Source organism: Lissotriton helveticus, chromosome 2_1 (genome assembly GCF_964261635.1).
Source record: "Lissotriton helveticus chromosome 2_1, aLisHel1.1, whole genome shotgun sequence".
NCBI lineage: Eukaryota > Metazoa > Chordata > Amphibia > Caudata > Salamandridae > Lissotriton > Lissotriton helveticus.
The window spans coordinates 1,923,151,231-1,923,173,890 of NC_136059.1; the positions used below are offsets into that span (position 1 = coordinate 1,923,151,231).

The 22,660-nt window shown below is 42.9% G+C and overlaps 1 protein-coding gene across 2 annotated transcripts in view; it reads left to right on the plus strand.

The window, feature by feature from the left end:
* Positions 1-22,660, plus strand: part of PRDM5 (PR/SET domain 5) — an 831,782-nt gene that overhangs the window by 248,373 nt on the left and 560,749 nt on the right. For both annotated transcript variants that reach the window (XM_078676853.1, XM_078676854.1), the window contains exons 5-6: positions 11,601-11,775; positions 16,813-16,905. In XM_078676853.1, the coding sequence (XP_078532979.1) occupies positions 11,601-11,775; positions 16,813-16,905 (268 nt within the window). The remainder of the gene's footprint in view (positions 1-11,600; positions 11,776-16,812; positions 16,906-22,660) is intronic.

Here is a 22,660-nt window from a genome sequence, read left to right on the forward strand (position 1 = left end):
CAGTTTGCCAAAGTCAGACACCAAGGACTGTGCCGCATACGCCGAGTAGACGCCAGCACATAAAGACAAATTCCCAGCAGAAAAGGCTTTCTTCAGTGCACCATCCACCTTCTTATCAGTAGCATCCGAAGATGAACAATCTTCAGGATTGAGAGAAGTGCGACCAATAAGAGTGGCCAACATGGCATCCACCTTCACAGAGTGAGGAAGAGAGACCTCCCCATCCTCCAGGGAATAAAGCTTCTGCAAAAAGCGAGGAACAGAGGCGCACTCAAGGTCCCGCCACTCCCCCGAAATCAAGTCTTTGATGCGGCCATGAAAGGGCATAGCGAGCGCAGGTGGCTTAACATATTGGGGAAAAATGTCCTCAGACCCCACGGGAGCAGCAAAAGGAGAAAATCCCAAGTTCTCCCGGATGTGTTGGAGAATAGCAGGCACCTCTTCCCTACGCACAAACTTCCCCGAAGACGTAGAAGGCATGGCAGAGTCCGAAGAAGAAGAGGAGTCCTCAGAGGGAGAGTCCACCGGACCCCCCGCAGCACGAGAAGACCTGTGCCTTGTCGTAGCACCCCTCGCCTCCAGGGCACGAGACACAGCAGCCTCAATCATGGACTGCACCTCAGAAGCAGACAGGAGGGCAGAAGAATCCACCGGACCCTGGGACCTGGTCCGACGAGCCGGGACAGGCACCTCACCATCATCAACATCAGAGGAAGACAAAACTCTCAAGCGCTTAGAAGTCTGCTTAGCCATTGTGCAACTGACAGGGTAGAACAGCCGAGGCCAGCACTTAAATAACGTGTAGCACAGCCCCAGCCGGGAGACAACCAATAGAAACAAAAATCCACGAGGCAACCAATGAAGAAGCCTGGAAAAACAGAAATCCAATCACAAAAACAGAAAAACGAATAAAAATCGACCTCAAACGAGGCCCCTACCGTAAAGGAGCATCGGAAACAGCCAGCCGAGAGGCCACAGCACATCCGCCAGCCGCCGTCACCCATTCCGGTCCCCCGAACCGGAACTACAGCCCCAGCCACTCAGGGCCGGTGACTCCGTCACCCGGAACCCGACCGCCCAGCCGCCGAGAAGCGCACCGCAACTCCAGAAATGCGGTGGGGAAGGCTCGCGCACACCAGGCCGGCGTCGCCAGACCCAGCAGGCAACAGTAAGTGAGGGAGAAGCCCTCCAATCCGATGAAAAAGACCGCAGCTCCGCAGAACGGCCAGCGCGTGGGACGCGCGTCTCACAATGGTGAGACAAAAAAGAACAGGAGGTATGAGGGGGCTGGGGGCTATATATAGTCCCCACGTGACAAATCACGTGGGTACGGGTGTCTGGTGAGGCAGGGATGCCTCAATTTTGTAAGGAAGGGAAGCGAGGGAGGGACGATGAGGTAATGCATGATAGGCGACAAATATATGGTGCAATTCAGATAATTCTATTGCCTCTATTGCCTATTTCTATATTTTTAATAAGTATGTATGGTGGAAAACCAATGCCATTATTGGTTCATTCATCTTTCTTTTGGGTGTGAAAAGTATTGACGGTGTTCTAGTCATTTTTAGGTCATAGTAGACATCACAGCTCATTTCGACCGTGGCAGGTGGGCTACAAAGCTGCTGGGTGGTCCAATCCCCACCTCTTCTTGGCCTGAGGTGACCCATTAGTCATACATATACATCTCCACCAGGATTAGAAGGAAGAAGTTTCACCAAATGTTTTCCTGTCTACATGGGGTCACTTTCAGCCATAAATGCTCAGTGTTGAATGCTATGCTACAGTTGCCATTTTATTCATTTTTCTGAAGACAAGCTTTCAAACTGAAAGTTTCTTTTGGAAAACCAATAGATCAATGCCCCTGAACAAATCAGTGAGTGCCAGGTTTCTCCTGTCCCTGAGACACCATGAAAATGAAAAGGCAGCCTCAGAGCCCTGCCCTGAATATAGAGCTGAGCTAGCTGGCAGTCCTGCAACAGGAGACCTGCTGCAATTGGGTTCCTAATGAGAGAAACAGAAACGCATTTAAGCACCTACTGGTTCTCTAACTTCAAAACCCTTACCCTTAATAAAGTTGTGCACAGTTATCCGGTTTCATCAGTGACAGCATTTCACATCACCTTATTCTTATTCACTGCATCCTGATGTTCCACATGTCAGCTGGCAGCTTAGAATTGTTTTCACCACTGTAAGACAGGGCTGCCTGCCCCAAATGACAGCAGGGAAAACAAAAGCTACAACCCAATAAACCTTATAGTTCCCATTACCCCCTGTTAAATCCTGTGTTCCTATAGTAGGAAAATAGAAGTATGTCACTCTTTAGAAACTGACGTGCCAAGACTGGTGATCAATATGCATCTTGAGTCGATACAGGAATGTTCAAGCGGTTAGTAGGAAACATCTCCTTGTTTAAGATTATGTTTGCTAATGGAGTGTAAACATCCATTGTTGTCTCCTATTTGTGAAGAATGTATACCTCACTATTAAGTGACAAACCTTAGTCCTACAACAATATGGTCAAGGTAAGTAAATATAGGTATGTGTACATTAATATTGTTAACTAGATAAACATAACTATCTTTGCTTCAAAGAAACAGTGTGGATATTCCAAGTATCCTCAGACAGACTGATGACTTTAAACTTATAGTGACAGATCAGTAACAAGCCTTTGCAATGCAATCTGTTTCACCTTTGGGGTTGTATAAGGATTTATCCATGCAGCACACTGTCTGCAGCCGGGGCCTGTACCTGTTCCACCGGGATGAAGGGAAGTGACTGCCCAGACGTGGGTCCCGGGCTCATTGTGCCATTGGATTCAAGCTATCCTGGCTGATATGGGGTGGTACGCCAAAACTGGTCCTGGATGCTTGTTTCTGGTCCAGGGAGGAACTGGCTTGGCAGTTCGAGCTGGACTATTCCCATGAGGCACAAGGTCAAGGCTGATTTGCATATGGCCAGGTCTAAACTGGGGTCGCATGGTGAGCAAAAGAATGATGGATTAATCTCCGATTGCTTGACTGGGGGTGAATGTTTTGATTTGTTCTGCATTCCGTCAATCAATTGTGTGTCTTTAGCGACCACACAAAAGCAGGCATTTATGAAGGGCATGAACAGGAAAAAATGGATGGAAAAGATGGAAGGTGCTGCAAGCCACAGTTCAGATTACAGCATGCATCGAAGAGCAGCACATGCGCTGCCCAGGCTCAAACTAATAAACCTAAAAAACAGGTAAAACCCAGTCTGGATCACAGATTCAGGCTGTTTATGGTTAGAAAATGTAGGGTTTCTCTGATAACTCACTTCATAAAGAAGCAGTTTAATGACTCCTAAGAAATGTGTGGTTCCAGAGAAGATGGAGCACTCCAGAGAAAGCTTAAATCAGCTTAAAAAGCTTCATCACCTGTACCTCTAAACTTTGGGATTTGACTACCTCAGATCATGAGAAAGAAACTGAACTATTTTCTTTACCGGAACGCTCTTAAAGCATGGCTTTTTAAAAGTTAGACCTCTGTTCCTTTCTCATCTCTACTTTGTATGCTTATGCTGTAATCAGTTTCCCAGATCTATAGCACTTACACATCCTAGGGTAAGAGAGCACTGTATAAAACATTTCAATGCTTTCACTGCTTCGGCTGGCATTAGTAGGTCACCAAGATGCATAAGCCAAATGGTAAAATTTTAGGGTTCCTGACAAACTTCAAATTATCAAAGTTGCCGGTGAAAATGTTGGACCTCACTAAAGAAAACATGGATACCACTGTAAGAAAGAGAAAAAGATCTTACATTCCCAATAAAGACTGAGGATGTTCTCTATGTTATGAATGTAGGAACAAAACTAAATAGCCAGACACTGCAGAAAATACATTAACACTGAGGGATGTGTTGGTCTCTGTGCACCTACAGTGAAGTTTGTTAATGTTTTCAGGTGCTTTGAAATAAAATTAACTTTAATATAGTCTCATTTGCACTGCAGTATGCATCTTACCTAATTATTTTGTCTTTATTAATGGGTTTAAGTGTGCCGGATTTAATATTCTTACCATCATCTCTCTATTTCCATCTCTATACATTTATCTCTGCTGTTGGCCTGCACTTTATCTCCTTTTCATTCTTACTTTCTCTCAATTCTCTCTTGTGCTCACTTGCTATTTCACTCATTCTCTATCTCTTTGTCTGTCTATTATTCTCTCTTTCTTCCTCTTTGCCTCTCTTACTCTCTCTGTTTCTTTCTTTCTTTCTTTCTTTCTTTCTTTCTTTCTTTCTTTCTTTCTTTCTTTCTTCCTCACTACAACGCTATTTGATTACATAATTTCACAAGAACACTACCAGGTCAGGTGGTCATGCATTATTAATTAATGTATTTATTTAATTATTTAGTTTACTGCATACTGTGTAACAGAATTGCTGGGTTGCTTCAGGGTGCTATCAGTGGAGTGATTCCAGAGGAGAGGATGTGAAAGAGCAGGAACCTACTGATGTATATTAGGCAGCTTTCTGAGTTGATGGAGTTTGCTGTGCTTCAGATATGCAGTGGTTGGTTGTCACGCAGACTTCACCAGCCACTGGAAATATCTTTTTCCGTAGGTCTTGCATTTCGTTGTATGGACCTGAGCATAGATTATTTAGCAGATATGTCTGGTGGGGAGTGTAGCTATTTATTTTGTCCCCTCGGTTTGTTAGCGATGAAGCTCCTAGACATTTCTTAGTATTTCAAATTGAGGCATTTTAAAAACGGACTATTTTTTAATAGCAGCCAGTGAAGGGTTGTGTTGTGTTGATTTATTTTTTGATTTGTTTTTTCGTCTATACCCAGTTTGAAGATCAGGCATACAGTAGCACAGTATGATTTAGACAACTGTTGATTTATAGGAAGACAAGGATTCCAACTACATCATGATGGTGTTTGGGAATGATGTATGGATGAGTTCCTTTGAGAAATGTTATTTGCTAGAAATAGGACTTAACTATGTTGTGATCTGGAATTTTAAGCTGAGGTCATGGTCCCAGAGAGTGCCAATAATTCTGACCTTGATTTTAATTAGGATGGTGTTACCAAGGGAGTTCCGAGGTGGGAAGATGGAATCATTTATTCTTAAGAAGTGGGTTGGTCATGGAACTTGGATTTCTGCCTTGGTGAAACACATCATTCAGGCTATCCTAGGTTTCAATTGCCTTAAGGCATTTGAGAAATGTGGTAATTGTTTTTTGTCTCATGTGATAAGGAGTTATATTTGAACATGAACAGTCTGCACATTGAATAGCAGGTTTTGAGATCTTAGGATGTCCATAAGAAGTTTTACATATATGATGTAGAGTGTGGGTGACAAGGGGAATCCTTGCTCCAATCCCCACGTCACTGGGCAAGACAGGTTGAAAATTCACCTGGTCTAAACTCAGGTGACCAGACATCTAGAAATTATTTTAACCTTTTTAGGGAATTGTAAGTGATGAGTTACACACACACCCCCTAGAAATGTTTTAAAGTCTTTTGGAATCTTTGCATACAAGAACAAATCTTCCCCAGTAAAACATCACTTGTTCATGGAAACAAGGGCCTCATTAAGAGTTTGGTTGACAGGGCACTCCATTGTGAATGTGATAGATTGCCCGGTGCAGTAAACTTTTAATCTGCCTTCCTCATTTAGAGATGGGCGGACCCTAAACTATCCATCGATTGAGCCTCTAGTGAACACTCCCAGGGGTGTGGGGGGCAGTAGTTTTTTGGTTTTTCAGAAACAAAATCCGACTTGGAGAGTTTGCTTCTGAAAAACACAGAAGTTTAAAAGTTTGGTGAATGACTGTCAAATTGAGCACTGGCTATCCATTGAAGAGAACGACCGTTCCTTTTCAAGTACAGAGATGACCGCTGGACCAAAGCCATCTCTAAATTTGACAAATGGAGTGCAGAGATAATGTCCTGCGCCGTCCTTAAGGGCACTACTTCATTCATCACTTTCTAAGTCTGGCCCTTATTCTCTTTCCCAAAATATCCGTGTGTGTACGCCGTTACCAATTTAAAGTAAGATAACATTGGGAGCAGGGTACTTTCTCTGCAATGCTCTAACACAAATTTGCAACTGTGCTCCTGAAGTTCATGTATAAAGAGTATAGTCATCTGAGCATCCATAAGGCAAAACCTGCAAATAGGACCATAAACTACACAGTAAATTTGGCAATAAAGGTAGCAGCTAGAAAAAATACCCCACTGGTCATAGCAGTGCTGCATGGGATCGTAATTGTGCTTGACCTGAAGGACTGAGAGAAGTCCTTAGCATAATAGTGGCCCATGGCCTTGTTACACAGAGAACTAAAGTTGGCAGAAAGCACTTCCCTATATAAAGAGACATTTAACTAGATTATCCAGAAGTAAGGCTTACAGCAAATTCATTGCTGCATGTTATTGCAAGAAGGAGAAGTGTATGTTCCTATGTCAGAACATACCAAATATGTTTGGAGTGTCTATTAGCAAGTGAAAACTGTCTAAAATGCACATGAATTCAGATGCTTTGCCTTTGAGATGCTGTTAGCAGATTGTAATCTTTCAGGGAGAGCAACCAAGAAATGCCAAAGAAGAAATAGCAAGATTGTTTCTTTAAGAATTTGTACTAGAACAGTCAGCAGCAACATAAGGTGAACTAAATGCTCTACCCAATATCTTCTTAGTTACCACTCTATAGTCAAAACATGCACACACAAACCTCACATCCAGCCACCTTATCCACAACATACCTATATATATATCAACACCATTGACACTTAACCACAGTATGTCATTCTATAACTCATGATTAAATGCCCTCACCACCACCAACATATTGTGATTTCTTACAACAACTTACTCAAACCACTACTACTCCTCATCCATCACCTTTAAACCCAATTAGCCAATGCCACTTCCAACCCTGTCCCCCATCTACTCACATAATGATGTTTTAACTCTATTTCTATAACCACCTTGGGGGGCAACCCCAGTCAAACTGTAAGGAGAGGGCACCGAGTAACTCTACCTATCCACCTATGATGAACAGACCAATGATGCCTAACTTCTTTTTTGGTCCACAAAATAGCCCATTCAACCCACTGTTGCATATGGGGAACCCTATGTTCGTGGGGAATGTTCCCTTAATTCATACCCCCAACCCATTTGTATCATTTGGTAACACCTCTTCATTTGACAACGGAATGGTCTTCCAGGTCCCCACTCAGAATAGGTTTCAGTCCCTGAGTCACTTAGACCAGAATGATTGACTTGAGGTTGAACCTCTCAGGGTTCCAGGGTCTAGTACTCAAATTGTAGAAGACGCTTTGTTAATTGTAGAAACGGATACTGTATGTTTGAACTGTACTTTGACTGGGGGAGAAACCCTAATTCCTACACCTAACATAGAGCTTTTTAATATAGAGAATAACATGCCCTTATCTAGTGTTGAATTGTCAAATGCTAGCAAAGAAAAGGAAAAGATTACCTGTTATATTGCTAGCTGGAATATTGCAGGAATTGCGACCAAGGAGGATGCCCTAGGCTGGAATGATTTTGTGTATTTGTTTGACATCCTGTGTTTCCAGGAAACCTGGAGTAAAAATTTTAAAGGCATTGAGGGATATGTGTCCTATGAACTCCCAGCATCGCCCTCAATTCACGGTAGAGCTAAGGGCGGTTTGTTGGTGTTAATTTCTGTTAAATTACCCATTCTTGTGAAAAAATTTGTTAATGTGGGGGCGCATTCGCAAATCTTATGGCTTACACAAGAATCTGGCAGAAACATTTTACTGATAACTTTCTATAACAATGTTTTTGATAACACTAGACATACAGCAATCAACGAATTAGATACAGCAGTGAACAATTTCGAGAGGAATTTTAATTGTGTTTTTGAATATATTTTTGTGGGGGATTTTAACGTATCTGTGTGCCCATTATCTACCCAGAAGGTTTGTGGTGTGTATAACCGACAGGGGGAGGCTGAAGTCCATTTTCCCCATCACACCTATGGGGAAACTTTGAATAATTTTATGACTCATTATGACCTGGAAGTCATGGACAATGCTAAAAATGACATGGGCGGAATCATACCAACTTTTAAAGGAAGGGGCGCTAACACCATCATTGATTTTATTTGCATGTCATCAACTATTGCCCCGCTCTGTTCGTTGCCCAAAGTGATGGATATTATGTTGAGTGACCATAACTGTTTGTGCACTGAATTAACACTCTGGTATAATAACCATGATTGTGAACAAGGTATTATTAATAATATTGAAGTTCATAGACAGAATGGCTATAGACTGAGGTGGAAAGGAGAAAAAGCTGCTGTAACATCAGATTCTATTATTTCTAGTTGTCTGATGGATATCACAGCAATTTTAGAAAAGGAAGACACCTCGTCTGACAGTATTGATCACTTTAACAGTATCAATTCCATCATCAGCAAAAAATTTACCAAAGATGCAGGGTCTAAAGTAAGGGGCCCAAGGGGTTGGTTTGACCATGCATGTTCTAATGCCCGGAGGGAACTTAAAGAGGCTAAACCAAGGGACAAAGCTTTGGTGGCCCAACTTAGACAGGGATTTAATACGACCCTCAAACGTAGAAAAGCTGAATTACAGCAAGAAGCCTGGGATAATCTTGCCCAGGCAGCGGACACGAATAATTGTACCCTGTTCTGGTCCACGGTGAATAGCCCATTCTTAAAAGATGACAAGATCCCAGAACTCACTGCTAACGTGAGTATGGATTCATGGATCCAGCATTATTCTAATATCTTTGACTCTAGTAATCTATCAGATACCAATGGCGATAGATGGCCTATCCTAGCCTTAGATATTAGTACCAGTGAGACTATGGCTAGTATAAGAGCCAGTAAAGGAGGTAAGGCCCAGGGGCCAGATGGCGTCCCCATAGATGTATACAAGACTGCGCCAGATATTTGGGGCCCACTGCTTACCAAAATATTCAATGCAGCTATATGCTGTAACATACCGTCCACTTGGGAAGAGTCAATAATTATCCCCATCTTCAAGAAAGGAGATCGGGGGGATGCTAAAAACTACAGGCCCATATCCTTATTGGATTCTTCAGTTAAAATCATGAGTAGGGTTCTCCTTGTAAGACTTGAAGAGTGGGCTGAATCAAACAAGATACTAAGTAACTGTCAGTTTGGCTTTAGGAAAGGCCGTGGTACCATAGAACAGTGTCTGAATTTAGAGCTATTAGTGGGAAAATATACCCAGGCAAAAAAAGGGTCGCTTTACCTCTGTTTTGCTGATCTCAGTAGTGCCTTTGATTTGGTGGACCACGCTATATTATGGGCCAAATTATTGGAAATGGGTGCTCCTGAAGGAATTATTTATTTCTTAGCCCGATTGTATGAAAAACTTCGTACCAGTGTCCGCTATGGACCCAACGGGGAATGTACTACTAAGTTTGGGGTAGGAAGGGGCATCAGACAGGGGTGCGTTTTAGCACCCCTGCTTTTTACCCTTTTTATTAACGAGGTTGAAACTGCCCTGCAGGCAGTCGCTGCAGACGCCCCTAGAGTTAATAACTTTCAGATACCTGTATTACTCTATGCGGATGACGCAGTGTTACTGTTTAGGACTCCCCTGGGTCTCCAACGTTTAATGGATTGTTTTGTATCCTTTACTAAGAAGAGGAAACTGGTCATTAATAAGGCTAAGACCTATGTAATGGAATGTTGTTCTGAAAAAGTTAAAAAAAGATGTAAAACCCACTATGTTATCGATGGGGAACAAGTGGAAAAGGTGGATAACTTTTGTTATTTGGGAATAACCTTTTCCAAAAATGGGAGTTGGGACACTGAACACAAGGTGGTCAGAACTAAGATGACTAGGAGTGCCAATGGGGTCTTCCTGTTTGCCAAGAAACTGGGGAATAGACGCATTAAAGACATGTTAAATATTTACCAAGCAAAATGTCTTTCTGCTGCCCTTTACGGGGCAGGAGTTTGGGGCGTGTCATATGTAAGGAGCCTGCAGGTAGAGGAGAACCTCTTCCTGAAAAGGCTCTTATGTTTACCCAAGTCTACCTCCAGTTCCTTGGTTCACAATGAAACAGGGATCCAAGCGTTAAGTGATCTGATTATGTTAAGACCCATACTACTGTGGCGCTCTATCTGGCTCAGTGATGGTACTTCATTGAATAGAGCAATCATTACGGACTGCCTTTTACTGGACCAACACCTTAAAATCCTGTGGATCAAATATATCATCGATTGGGCACAAAAATTATTTGGGATCAATGTATCAACGGACCCCCAGAGTATGTCGGAAATCCCCAAATCTGAAGTGAAAACAACCTTTTTAAATCACTGTAACGAAAAGCATTTCTTAGAGGATTCTAAGTTAACTACTTGTGAATTATACAAAAGCTTGAATGAATTCACTGGTTTTAGTCCATATTTATCTCAGGTGACAAGAACTTCGCACCAGTTTGTACTAACCAGAATGAGGATGGGTACAGTACATTATCTGGTTGCGTGTCCTAACATTAAAATGCGCCCTATTGGTCCCTGTAAATGTGACAATAGAACTGAACAATGCACTAAGCACTTTTTGCTAACATGTGATTTGTATATTGAGCTACGGAAATTCTATCTGAAGCCATTATTCATCAGATTTGGAGTGAGAAACATAAAGGAGGCTATGAAACTGATTTTTAACTTGAATCATCCGGACATTTGCTTTTTTACTGCATCCTTTTTGTTAAAAGCAATTAGCGCTAGGAAAAGTATGTGTTTTTAAAATATTTGTATATTTTTAAATATTTATTCCATCCCCCTCTGGATGCTTTTTGTAATTGGTATTCTTTGAGGTTTGTACTGTATATTCTTAGTCTATGAAATTGAATGAAATGTCTGTATTATTTGTGCTTTTATGGACATGTTTTTCAATGATCCGAATAAAGCTTTATGAAATGAAATGATGTTTTAACTCCACTCACTTTCATCCACCCTTCCCATCATTTAGTGGTGTGAAACTGCAGTCACTTACTCTACACATCACCCGCACTCCCTTCCATAATTTCTACTATACCAAATGTCTCACATGCACTGCTGCTCACAATGCAGGCAAGTACATCCACATTCTCCACCAGTAATGCTCAACATTTCACAGGACCACTGACCCACAGCAGACCCTTTTGTACGATCCACCTCCACTCGTATCATGCCTCATATGCTGGCACCCTCACATCATCATGATGAATAGTGTCCAGATTTTCCTATACAAACAAACTGATAACATTCAGCTTTCTGAATTTTGCTTCTTATTCTGCAGTTCTCTTTTGGAAAAAGTGTAGTCTTTAAAAATTACAAATGTATATTATAACACAATTATGTGGCTATATTCAGTCTCTTAATTAGTAGAATTGTTTATCAAAACAATGCCTTTCATAATATTCCTATCCTTTGAATTCTTTAGACACTGCTAGTGCATTTGTCATTTTGCCCATTGTTAATTCATAACAACTTTTCAAAAAGAAACTGTTTCAGCTGCAATTGTTTCTTCTTCAATGAATTGTATTGATTTGTGTTGACACAGGACAGTAAAATAGTTTATGCATTTGTGATCTTTGTTCACAGAATATCCTAGCTTCAAGGAGGACCATGCATGTTTGCACTGTGAGTCAAATTTCCCAAGCGAAGAGATTCTTGCTGAACACCTACAAGCACTTCACCGGAAACCCAGGGAGGAGAAGGAGTTCAAGTGCAAGAATTGTGAAAAGAAGTTCCCAGTTAAACAAGCCCTACAAAGACAGTACGTGCCAGTAAAATATATATTTTGGGATTACATTACATTACATACTTTATTCCACGTATATATTAATGCTTTGTAAAAAAAAATGATTAACGCACATTTGGTTTATTGGCCACTCGCTTTCCAACAATGACAGTTACAATAATTAGAAAAAGACCAAGTTGCAACAAGCACCCTCTAAGAAGTCAGGAATCAGTAATAGTTCTGCATTACACATTGGTTGTTTCACCACTTTTTCATCAGTTTCAGACACAAGTTAATGAGAGATACATGGGCTTCAAAGTATGGATCCAAAACCGTACGTAGTATCTTCAAAAAATCTTTATTTTGGACACATTAAAAGTTCTCCAGCTTTGCACTGCCGACACGTGTTTCGCCCACACAGGGGCTTTTTCAAGGCAAATTCATTCAAGATGGACAGATTGTCTGGATGGTCTGATCAGTGTGTCGTAGCAGGAGTCGTACGGAAGTGTAAAGAATCCTCTACTTATTTTTTAGTTGTTTAAAGAGTTGGCGGTAGCGTCGTCCAAGAAGTATGTTCAAACAAGATAATTAGTATGGAGGCGATAGTCACTTGGTGGAGATCAGTCACAATTTTCGTGAGGTGTGGAATTTTGAAGACCTTGGTAAGTCTGTTTGGAAGTACGTGTAAGAGCCGGATCTCCACTGCTCAGTTGACATGACAGTTACAGTTCACATTTCATCATTAGTATCAGGACTGCGTTACATTAGACTTAATAATGTAAAATGTACGCCCAATGGGATTATGTTTTTCTTAAGGATATTTAGGACAAAATATTTATGCCAGAAGATATTTGACCATGATATTCTGATGTACAATCTTGTTAGTGTCTTGTTGGGAGGACATTCATTAATCATTTTTGTCCTCACTCTCTCCTTTGTGTGAATACCTTTATTGAGTTTATTATTACAGTGTAGCAGAACAACTCCTGTAATTACTGACAATGTATCATGTGTACTGAAAATCCATTCAACATATGGTTGGGTAGAATTCTGGTTATTATTGAAATGTTGTCAAGTCTCAGGGCACCATTGCTAGAAGACTATGGTGGCAACATTTATCCTTGATTTGAGAACTAAGGATGCCGTTCTCAGACCGCTGAGTTATGCCATATGTTCTTTTATTTGCTTATAAAACCCAAATGCTCAGAAATACTTTCAAACTGCAAACTTGTCCCAAACATACCATACTCAAGCAAAATGTAAACTGGTGTGACTAGGCAACTTAACAAGTATGTGAAGAGAAAATATGTTCACGTCCCTGTTTAAGATTCTGACTGACAGAAAGGGCTAAAATTACATTGGATTGTATTATAGAATGTATCCTAATCACCTTTTTTGAGGACAATTAATAAGCACTGAATGAGATACTGTAACCATATTCAATGTGAAGTATAAGAATGTTCATGTTCCCTGCTTATGATTCTGACTGACAGAAAGAGACAAAATCACATTGGTTGGTACTATTGAAGGTGTCCTCATCACTTTTGTTAAAGACAATCATTCAGTACTGAAAAGGATACTGTCACCGTATTCTCATTCAAAGTCAAAAGGGGGGATGGGGATGTGAGAAACATCTTCAGATTGGATATAATCCTATCTCTATATTCCAAAAATAAGAACCATATTGGTGGAGTCCATTATCTGTGATGTCCCTTGTGGGGTAACACATTGATCTTAACTCTTCATCTGTTCAACATTTATATTCACCCATTAGCTCAAGCAATCATGGACCATAACCTTCAATTCCAGATGTATTCAGAGCAATCAGCTCAACATTTGCTTACAAAAGTAACAGCTTTCAGGATGGAATAAAAAGTCTCTTCACTCTATAACACAATGCAGGACGCACAATGGCCTATTTTTAAATTGATCCAGTTGAAGATGCTACATATGTGTCATACAACAACCCATTCAATAGGCCCTCATTTGTGGAGCTTGCCACATTACCTACACAAAGGTGAAAGACCTCGAAATATTTAGCATTTCAAACATTTGGTGGCTGTCTGAAGCAGAATAATCAAGTGAAATCCTAGGCAAGTTCTGATGAATCTGCACCATCGGCCTATCGGCATTTGTTATAGTTCCTTTCCGTCGAGGGTCTTGAGTTTGGACTTGTTTAACATTCAACTATTTTGTGCTAAACTTTGGGAAGGAAAATGTGAGCACATCTGGTTCAAATGCAATGGAAATTTCATATTTTTTTTTAATTTCCATAATGCTCTTAGAAAACGTGCTACTTCCAATTTATCATCCTGATGTGCACCATCTTCATAACATAACATACAGCCTTGCTTCTCAATAGTTCTTGGAGTCTTCTTTACTCCCTTTTTTGTACCTGAGGCATAAGAGAAACACATGCAAGAGTTGAATATATCATTGTCCAGCTGTCCTCTATTTTTCAGATAGTTTTTACAGTGAGAGAATCTTATCTTGATATCATAAACAATCTGTTCTATTTCATGCGTGTGATGAATAAAGATAGCTGAAAATGTCACCATTGGGTAAAAACATTTGAGTGAATGGATTTAGCCAAATTTGAACTAGCCACACTGATGTGTTTCCCTTTCCACGATGTATTTTATTATTCCTTAATGTTCTATGGACAGTGAAAGTGACTTTGAGTTGACAATGTTGGGCAGTCCCCTATAGGTCAGCATTTCTGGGATGTTTATTCACTTGGTTTCTATTTCATTTCCTTGAAAAGGAGTAGTTACTACATAGCCCTAACACATATAACCTCACTTTTTGTTCTGTTTAATGGCTACATCTTGAGTGCTCTCCTGGCAATGTTTTTGGTTGCATTTGGCTAAACATTTTTTTAAAGTAATAGCATCAGTAGTGATGTGAGAATAAATAGACATGTTTTTCAAGCCCACCTCTCAACTATATACATTTTTGACCTAGGCTTGAACATAACCCTTCAAATAAAGGAATTGACAAAACTCTCTGACTTTAATCATTTGATTACTAGAAAGATTGTAATGTCCATCAGAACCTCACACCAACTTTAGCGAAGATCATTGTTGATGCATGCCTGGGTTATTGCAACATATTCTACAACTGCTTCATGAAATATTCCTAATCAGATTGCAGTTGATAGAATATCCATATGATCAAGTTGAGCCTCATACTAAACTCACTGAGCAACATTGCAACATTCCTGGCCTGTACTAGCCTGTTTTTTCTAATTGAAGAAACAAAGAGACTGACTATAACTTGGGCCAGCTATCCCACCTGATCACCTCCAAAAGTATCTCAGTCCTTCAAGTTGTCTTTTTGCTGTAGTGTTGCTCCTTTTATCTGTTCTGCCCAGGTTTCATTAAAATTATTTATTTCTCCCATACCTTAAAATATATCTTTCTATCACTGTGTATCAGTTCTGAATATAGGAGTCACAATATTGATTACAATGATGTAGTAGGGCCACTATTCCAGTATGTAATACATGAGTAATTTCCCCAATTGACAAACTGGGAACCCCTCTATCAAGTCTTGAATTGAAGGGAAAGTGCATGAGGAGTTACCTATGTACAATAATGCGACATTTATGTATTGAAATATGGGATTTGATATGGATCGTAGAACCCATTTATGAGTTGGAAAATGGCCCTTTTGCAGTCCCAAACCTTGCTATTTTGCGAGCTGCATCATTTCCTTAGCATATTCGGCCCTAAGCCCTGAATAAACAAACTGTGTGGAGTAGGATTTGGGGGCACACGCATCATGGTAAATTGCATTCGCAAACGGTGCGAATCGCAAAATTTGGCCGTTTGCGAATGCAATTTCCTTTTTTGGGATGCATCATGTTTTTTTATTTTTTCGCAATTTAAGGAATCGCAATTATGTTGCGATTTCTTAAATTGCAATTGCATTTGAGGAATCGCAATTTGCGATTTCTTAAATGTAATGCATCATACTTTAGAAATTGCGAATTCGCAAATAGGGAGAGGTAAATTACCATGAAGTTCACCTTCATGGTAATTTGCGAAAACTTTGAAAAATGCACTTTGGGGCATGTGTGTGTGAAAAATGTTCTTAAAGTTAAATTTCATGGGTGCAGGGGGGTCCTTTGGACCCCACCTGCACCCTTGAAATAGCATTCTCATTTTGCGATTCCTTAATTGTGATTCGTAAAATGAGAATGGCTTCCCATTCATTCCTATGGGCCTCTAGGCCCATAGGAATCAATGGGAAGGGTTCCTTAATTGCGATTCGCAAATTGTGAATCGCAATTAAGGAAATGTAAGAAATCGCAAAAAAAATTGCGATTTCTTGATGCATAGCCATTTGCGATTTCTTAATTGCGATTCCTTAATTTTCGCAATTAAGAAATCGCAAACGGCAACAATGATGCATGTGGCCGTTGGTGTTTATCACACCTATTACATAGCATTAATCTGGTGAGAATTTAGTATTAAACAGGTGATCCTGAATACCTCCTGCTACAAGTTTTCAACTTGAAAACGAGGCATAACATTCAGAAAAAGTATGTAACACACAGAATACTGCTTTTTGCCCTTTTTCCGTGCTGGCAAATGTGGTGCTACTCCCAAACCAGCCTGACACTCTTATGATGACAGTTCCTAAAGACCACTATCACCAACAAATGTGGGCTATATGATATTGTCAATGGACTCACCATCCTAATGGCTCCACTTGTCCCTTTATTTATTCCCAGTGACACTATAATGCTGAATCTCAGGAAATTAGTTCTGCTGATCAATGATCACCAGCTGGGTCAGGGAACCAAAGATTTTGCTAATGTTGATACGGTCAGAATTTGTGGATTGGGATCCATGTTCATGAAACCAGGTCAGTTTGTTAAACTCAGTCGCGACTGCATGTATCTAGACCAACAAGTCGGCATTGGTGGTGTTACTAATAAAGAAAGATACCAAGGAAGAATGTCCCCTTTTTCCAATAATTTCACCATTGGCATGTAGCCTTGATATTTAATTCATTTTGAATCTACCGCTTACACAAATGGGTCTCTATTTCTTTTCTCCTCTGTAGTGCACTTCACTGTTCAGAGAACATCAGTCCAGGAGATTCCTCAAGAAGTTATCAGTGTCCTGTTTGCAGTGCATCCTTCAGCTCGGAGTCCAGGTTTTGTGTTTAATTTACTGACCCACTTCTATTTTCCATTGACCTACTATTTGTGTAACTTGTTTATGTGATATTAACACCTGAAGAAAGGAACACATCTACTATGTTTAATCTATCTACATTCTAAGAGGGAACCCTGGACTGCCGTAATATGCTACGGGCTCATTACGGTGGCGGAGGGACCCCCTATTGCCAGGAGTGCAGTGGCGGGCCCTCCGCCATCTGTCAACAATTTTCCCTCCGCCAGATTATGATGGCGGGGGGAATCCTTAGGGAAGTGTGGCGGACGCAAAGACCGTCCTCCACTGTTCCGCAAGGTGGTCCTTTTGTGCCTGCTTGTGGAACCAAAACATAGGGCAGCATTGCAGCGGTGCTGCATTGCGGCGGTGCTGCACCGCCGTAGGGATTATGATATCCCTTTCCGCCTGTCTTTTCGCGGTGGTCATCCCACCATGAAAAGACAGGTGGAAACAGATTTTGGGGCCCGTAGCGGGCCCCTCTTGTGTTGCGGGGAGGTAGCTGTGCACTGGGTGCCTGCCACATAGTGCTGGGAAATGCAGTGCGTGCCATTTTATCATTGAGAACGGTGCTGCAGCCAGCAGCACCGTGTGCAATGTTAACGCTACTTCACCGGACGTCGCCTTCCTCACGGAAACCTGGATGAACGCCTCCTCTGCACCCGACATCGCCATCGCCATCCCGGACGGGTACAAGATCATCAGGAGGGACCGTATCAACCAGACCGGAGGTGGCATCGCCATCGTCCACAGGAACACCATCCGCATCACGACCGACGCCAACGACTCCTTCGCCGCAGCCGAACATCTCCACTTCCAGATTCACACCGACCCTAAGACGACCCTCAGAGGCACCCTCATCTACAGACCCCCGGGACCACGCACACAATTCAGCGAAGACATCAAAGACTTCATCAGCCCGCACGCCCTCCCCTCCTCTGACTACATCCTCCTCGCGGGACCTCAACTTCCACCTGGAGAACAACAAGGACCGCAACACCACCACCCTGCTGGAAAATCTCGCCAACCTCGGACTCAAGCAACTGGTCAACACCCCCACCCACTACGCCGGCCACACCCTTGATCCCGTCTTCTCTTCCAGCAAGTACATCACCTTCAGCCACGCCACCGGACTCCACTGGACCGACCACAGCTGCGTCCACTTCAGCTTCAAAAGATCCACGACCCACCACCACCCGCAACAGGTACCTCACAGGAATTGGAGCAAGATCACCGCAGACCAGCTCACCACCTCCCTCAGCCAGAGCCCACCCGCCAACACAACGGACCCCAACGAAGCAGCCCGCAACTTAACACAGTGGCTGACCGCCTGCGCCGACGACGTCGCGCCACTAAAGAACCCTCCCAGCAGACCCAGAAGCAAGAAGGCATCCTGGTTCACCGACGACCTCAAGGACTCCAAGAAGACCTGCAGCACCCTCGAGAAAGCCTGGCTCCTCGACCGGACCACCGACAACATGACCGCCCTCAAACACGCTACCCGCAAGCACCACCAGCTCATCCGCACCACCAAGAAGAAATCCTCAAAGGAACGACTGGACAACAACGCCCACGACAGCAAAGAGCTCTTCACTATTGTCAAGGAGTTCTCCAACCCCAGCACCGGCACCAACAACATCACTCCGTCACAAGACCTCTGCGACTCCCTCGCCTCGTTCTTCCACCGCAAGATCGCCGACATCCACAACAGCTTCGCTGCCCCACCCACGCACCCAACCGTCGAACCTACGCCCCCCCACCGCCACCCTTCGCACCTGGACCACGGTGACCACCGAAGACAAAGCCCGCACAATGAACAGCATCCACTCCGGATCACCGACCGACCCCTGCCCACACCACGTCTTCAACAAGGCCGACTCCACCATCGCACCCCAACTCCGGAACATCATCAACGCCTCCTTCAACACCGCCACCTTCCCGGAGAGCTGGAAGCACGCCGAGATCAGCGCCCTCCTGAAGAAACCTACAGCGGACCCCACCGATCTCAAAAACTTCCGCCCCATCTCGCTCCTCCCTTTTCCTGCTAAAGTCATCGAGAAGATCGTCAACAGACAGCTGACCGCCTTCCTCGAGACGAACGGATCCCTCGACCCCTCGCAGTCCGGCTTCAGAGCCAACCACAGCACCGAGACCGCCCTCATCGCAGCCACCAACGACATCCGGACCCTGCTCGACAAGGGGGAAACAGTGGCCCTCATCCTCCCGGACCGCTCCGCTGCGTTCGACACGGTCTGCCACCGCACCCTAGTCCAGCGCCTCAGCAACATCGGTATCCAAGAGAAGGCACTGAAGTGAATCATCTCGTTCCTCGCCGGTAGAACACAAAGAGTCCGCCTCCCCCCGTTTCGCTCCGAGGCCACCGAAGTCATCTGCGGCGTCCCGCAAGGATCTTCACTCAGCCCCACCCTCTTCAACATCTACATGAAACCTCTCGCAGCCATCGCACGCCAGCACAACCTCAACATAATCTCTTACGCCAACGACACCCAGCTGATCCTCTCCCTCACCAGAGACCCCGACACCGCCAGAACCTGCCTACACGAAGGGATGAAAGACGTCGCCGAGTGGATGAAGGACAGCCGCCTGAAACTGAACTCGCACAAGACGGAAGTCCTCATCCTGGGATCTTCGCCCTTCGCCTGGGACGACTCCTGGTGGCCCCCAGCCCTGGGCACCGCACCCAAGCCAACCGACCACGCACGCAACCTGGGCTTCATCCTGGACCCCTCCCTCTCGATGACCAGACAAGTCAACGCCGTCTCCTCATCGTGCTTCAACACCCTGCGTATGCTTCGCAAGATCTTCCGCTGGATCCCGACCGAGACCAGGAAGACTGTGACCCAGGCACTCGTCACCAGCCGACTGGACTACGGAAACGCCCTCTACGCCGGAACCACAGCCAAGCTACAGAAAAGACTCCAGCGCATCCAGAACGCCTCCGCCTGACTCATCCTGGATGTCCCCCGACGCAGCCACATCTCCAGCCACCTGAGGAACCTGCACTGGCTCCCCGTCGACAAGAGGATCACGTTCCGGCTCCTCACCCACGCACACAAGTCTCTCCACGACCTGGGCCCCAAGTACCTCAACGACCGCCTGACCTTCTACACGCCCACCCGCCTGCTACGGTCCACCAGCCTCGCCCTCGCAGCCGTACCACGCATCCGAAGAGCCAACACCGGAGGAAGATCCTTCTCTTACCTGGCTGCCAAGACTTGGAACTCCCTCCCCATCCACCTTCGGCTGACCCAGGACCATCTCGCCTTAAGGAAACAACTCAAGACCTGGTTGTTCGAGCAGTAGCATACCCCTCCCCCCCAAGCGCCTTGAGACCCTCCCGGGTGAGTAGTGCGCTATACAAATGGCATGATTGATTGATTGAAAGGCCCGGAATGTGCCTGCCAGTATGGCGGGCACATCGTAATATGTGTGGTGGAATCCGCCACATGACTGGCGGCTGGTCCCAAACACCGCAACGATGGCGGGCGGACTCAGGTCAGCTCACCATCGTAATGAGCCCCCTAGTCTCTGGAGTACCAAACCTGCCATAGAACACTTTATTTATGATAATAAACCACTGATTTCATCAGTAAATGACCCATGGCCCAACATATATGACTATAAACAAATCCAATTCAAATTATTTTTCTTTTACATAAAATAATTTAAACAAACAAAAAGCATTGTAAAAAGAGAGCAGAAGGTAATAGCCTTGAATTAAAGAAGATTGAGCATTTAAAAATGCAATTCTGATAAATGAGAGAGGAGATAGTGAGGGAAAACAGAAAGCAGAACTGGGAAAAAGAACTGTGTTCTTTCTTCTCTGCATGGACTTCCTCTTTAAGGATATTAAATGTTGACACTGTGATTTGGTGCTGAGCAAGATATGGATCACGGATACAACAAAAAACATTAACACTGAAAGAACAAAAATACTCTGAACAAAATATAGCAATGGCAGGCAGTTGTAGAAGAAATAAGAAACTTGAAGGCAGAAGCCAGTTGAAGGAAGAACATAGAAGAGAATACATGAAACAGTTGTGGTGCCTCAAGATACTGTCCCCTCAATACAAAAAGACAAGAGACACATAGTTAATGAAAGGTACGAGACAAACAGAAGACAATACATCAATGTACCTTTGTTAAGCAGATTTCAAGTGATTTGTAATAATTTACATAGAGATTATCATGTCATTAATAGCCATAAAATGAAAAACAAAATGGGCTCAGTGAAAGGTTACCTTTTGCCCCTCATTGTGGATGTTTATAACTGAAAAAGGACAGAAAAAATTAAGAAACCCTCCTGTCCTTCACCTCAGACACTGTAACATGGCAGACAAGCTGTAGAGCATGCCTGTCACAGGCCAAAACATGGTAGGAGGGATTTGAGTCAATGTAACAGTGCTACTTTTAAGAAGAGTAGTGAAGGGAATAGGGGCACAGGAAGTTCATTATCCAAACTCTCTCACTAATCCTGAGGATGATTTAGGCAAACTCACAAATACAAGAATAACATTTGCTTCCTGTGGTTTGTAGGAAAGGAAGAATGCAAAATAAAAGCCAAATCAACAATGAGAAATACGAACCAAAATAGTATTAACTTATGGTAATATACACATCCAAACATGTTACAGACAGTAAATATAAACACACAGTACATTAAGATGTGTCCTTCGAAACTGACTCCTGCTATCACAGATGTATTATGCAGGATGTGTATTTTGTCCACTTGTCCTGGAGCTGTGTGGACACACTGTATTCTTTGTCAAAATTGTTTTAGGACATTTCTGTGATGATAGACATTGATCTGGAACCCTCAACACTTGAGGCCCTGCTGGGCTATTCCTGTGACATACCTAGCAAGCTCTCTAAAATTTACTGCAATTGCATTACTGCTAACAAATAGATGTTTGGTACTAAATTGGGGAAGGAGCCCAACTCCCACAATTAATGGATGAATACATAATATAATATACTGCAAGACAATGCGGACCTGTACACTTCACAGCTGATAAAGTGCTAGGCCAGGGATATTTGGGTGCCTGTGCAGTCTTACCTTAATACCCATATTTCACTAATACATTCTAATACATCAGCACAGTGAATAAGGGGGGACCACTCATTGAAAGAAATAGATTGTGCATGGAACAGTGGTGTAGATAGCTACTCAAGTTCACAATAATTTATGCCGGAGATGAGTTACATGTTTTGGAGACTGCCTCGATGGAAAGATCTTGTTGGTGAGCAGCATTCATATCATTAATAACTGTGATATATACTTTCTGATATTAATATTGTTGTTGTATGCTCAAACTGTATACCATACTCTGCTCTTTAATTAATTGTCTTAGAATTATTGCTTCCTTGTTTGACTTAAGGTACTGATTTTGTTATCATTGAAAAAAATATTAAATATATAAAAAAAAAACTTTCCAACAATAAAGAAAACATAAACATATTTATGAACACGATCATCAATCATAAAATGTCCCATTAGGCCCTTGTTCTATTCACTAGCAACAGATTATGCCATTGGTTGTACAGTACACTGCAGAGTCAAGCCCAGTATCATTATTGTTGTTCACTGACTTCTAAACGTCATTCTCCTCTATTAGAGTGATAAGATAAGCCAGGTCATCCAAAGCTTCTCAGACATCTCATAATGGGATAGAAGAAGAGAAAATGTGTCACTGTTTCCTGGGTTTCCAGAGGCAATT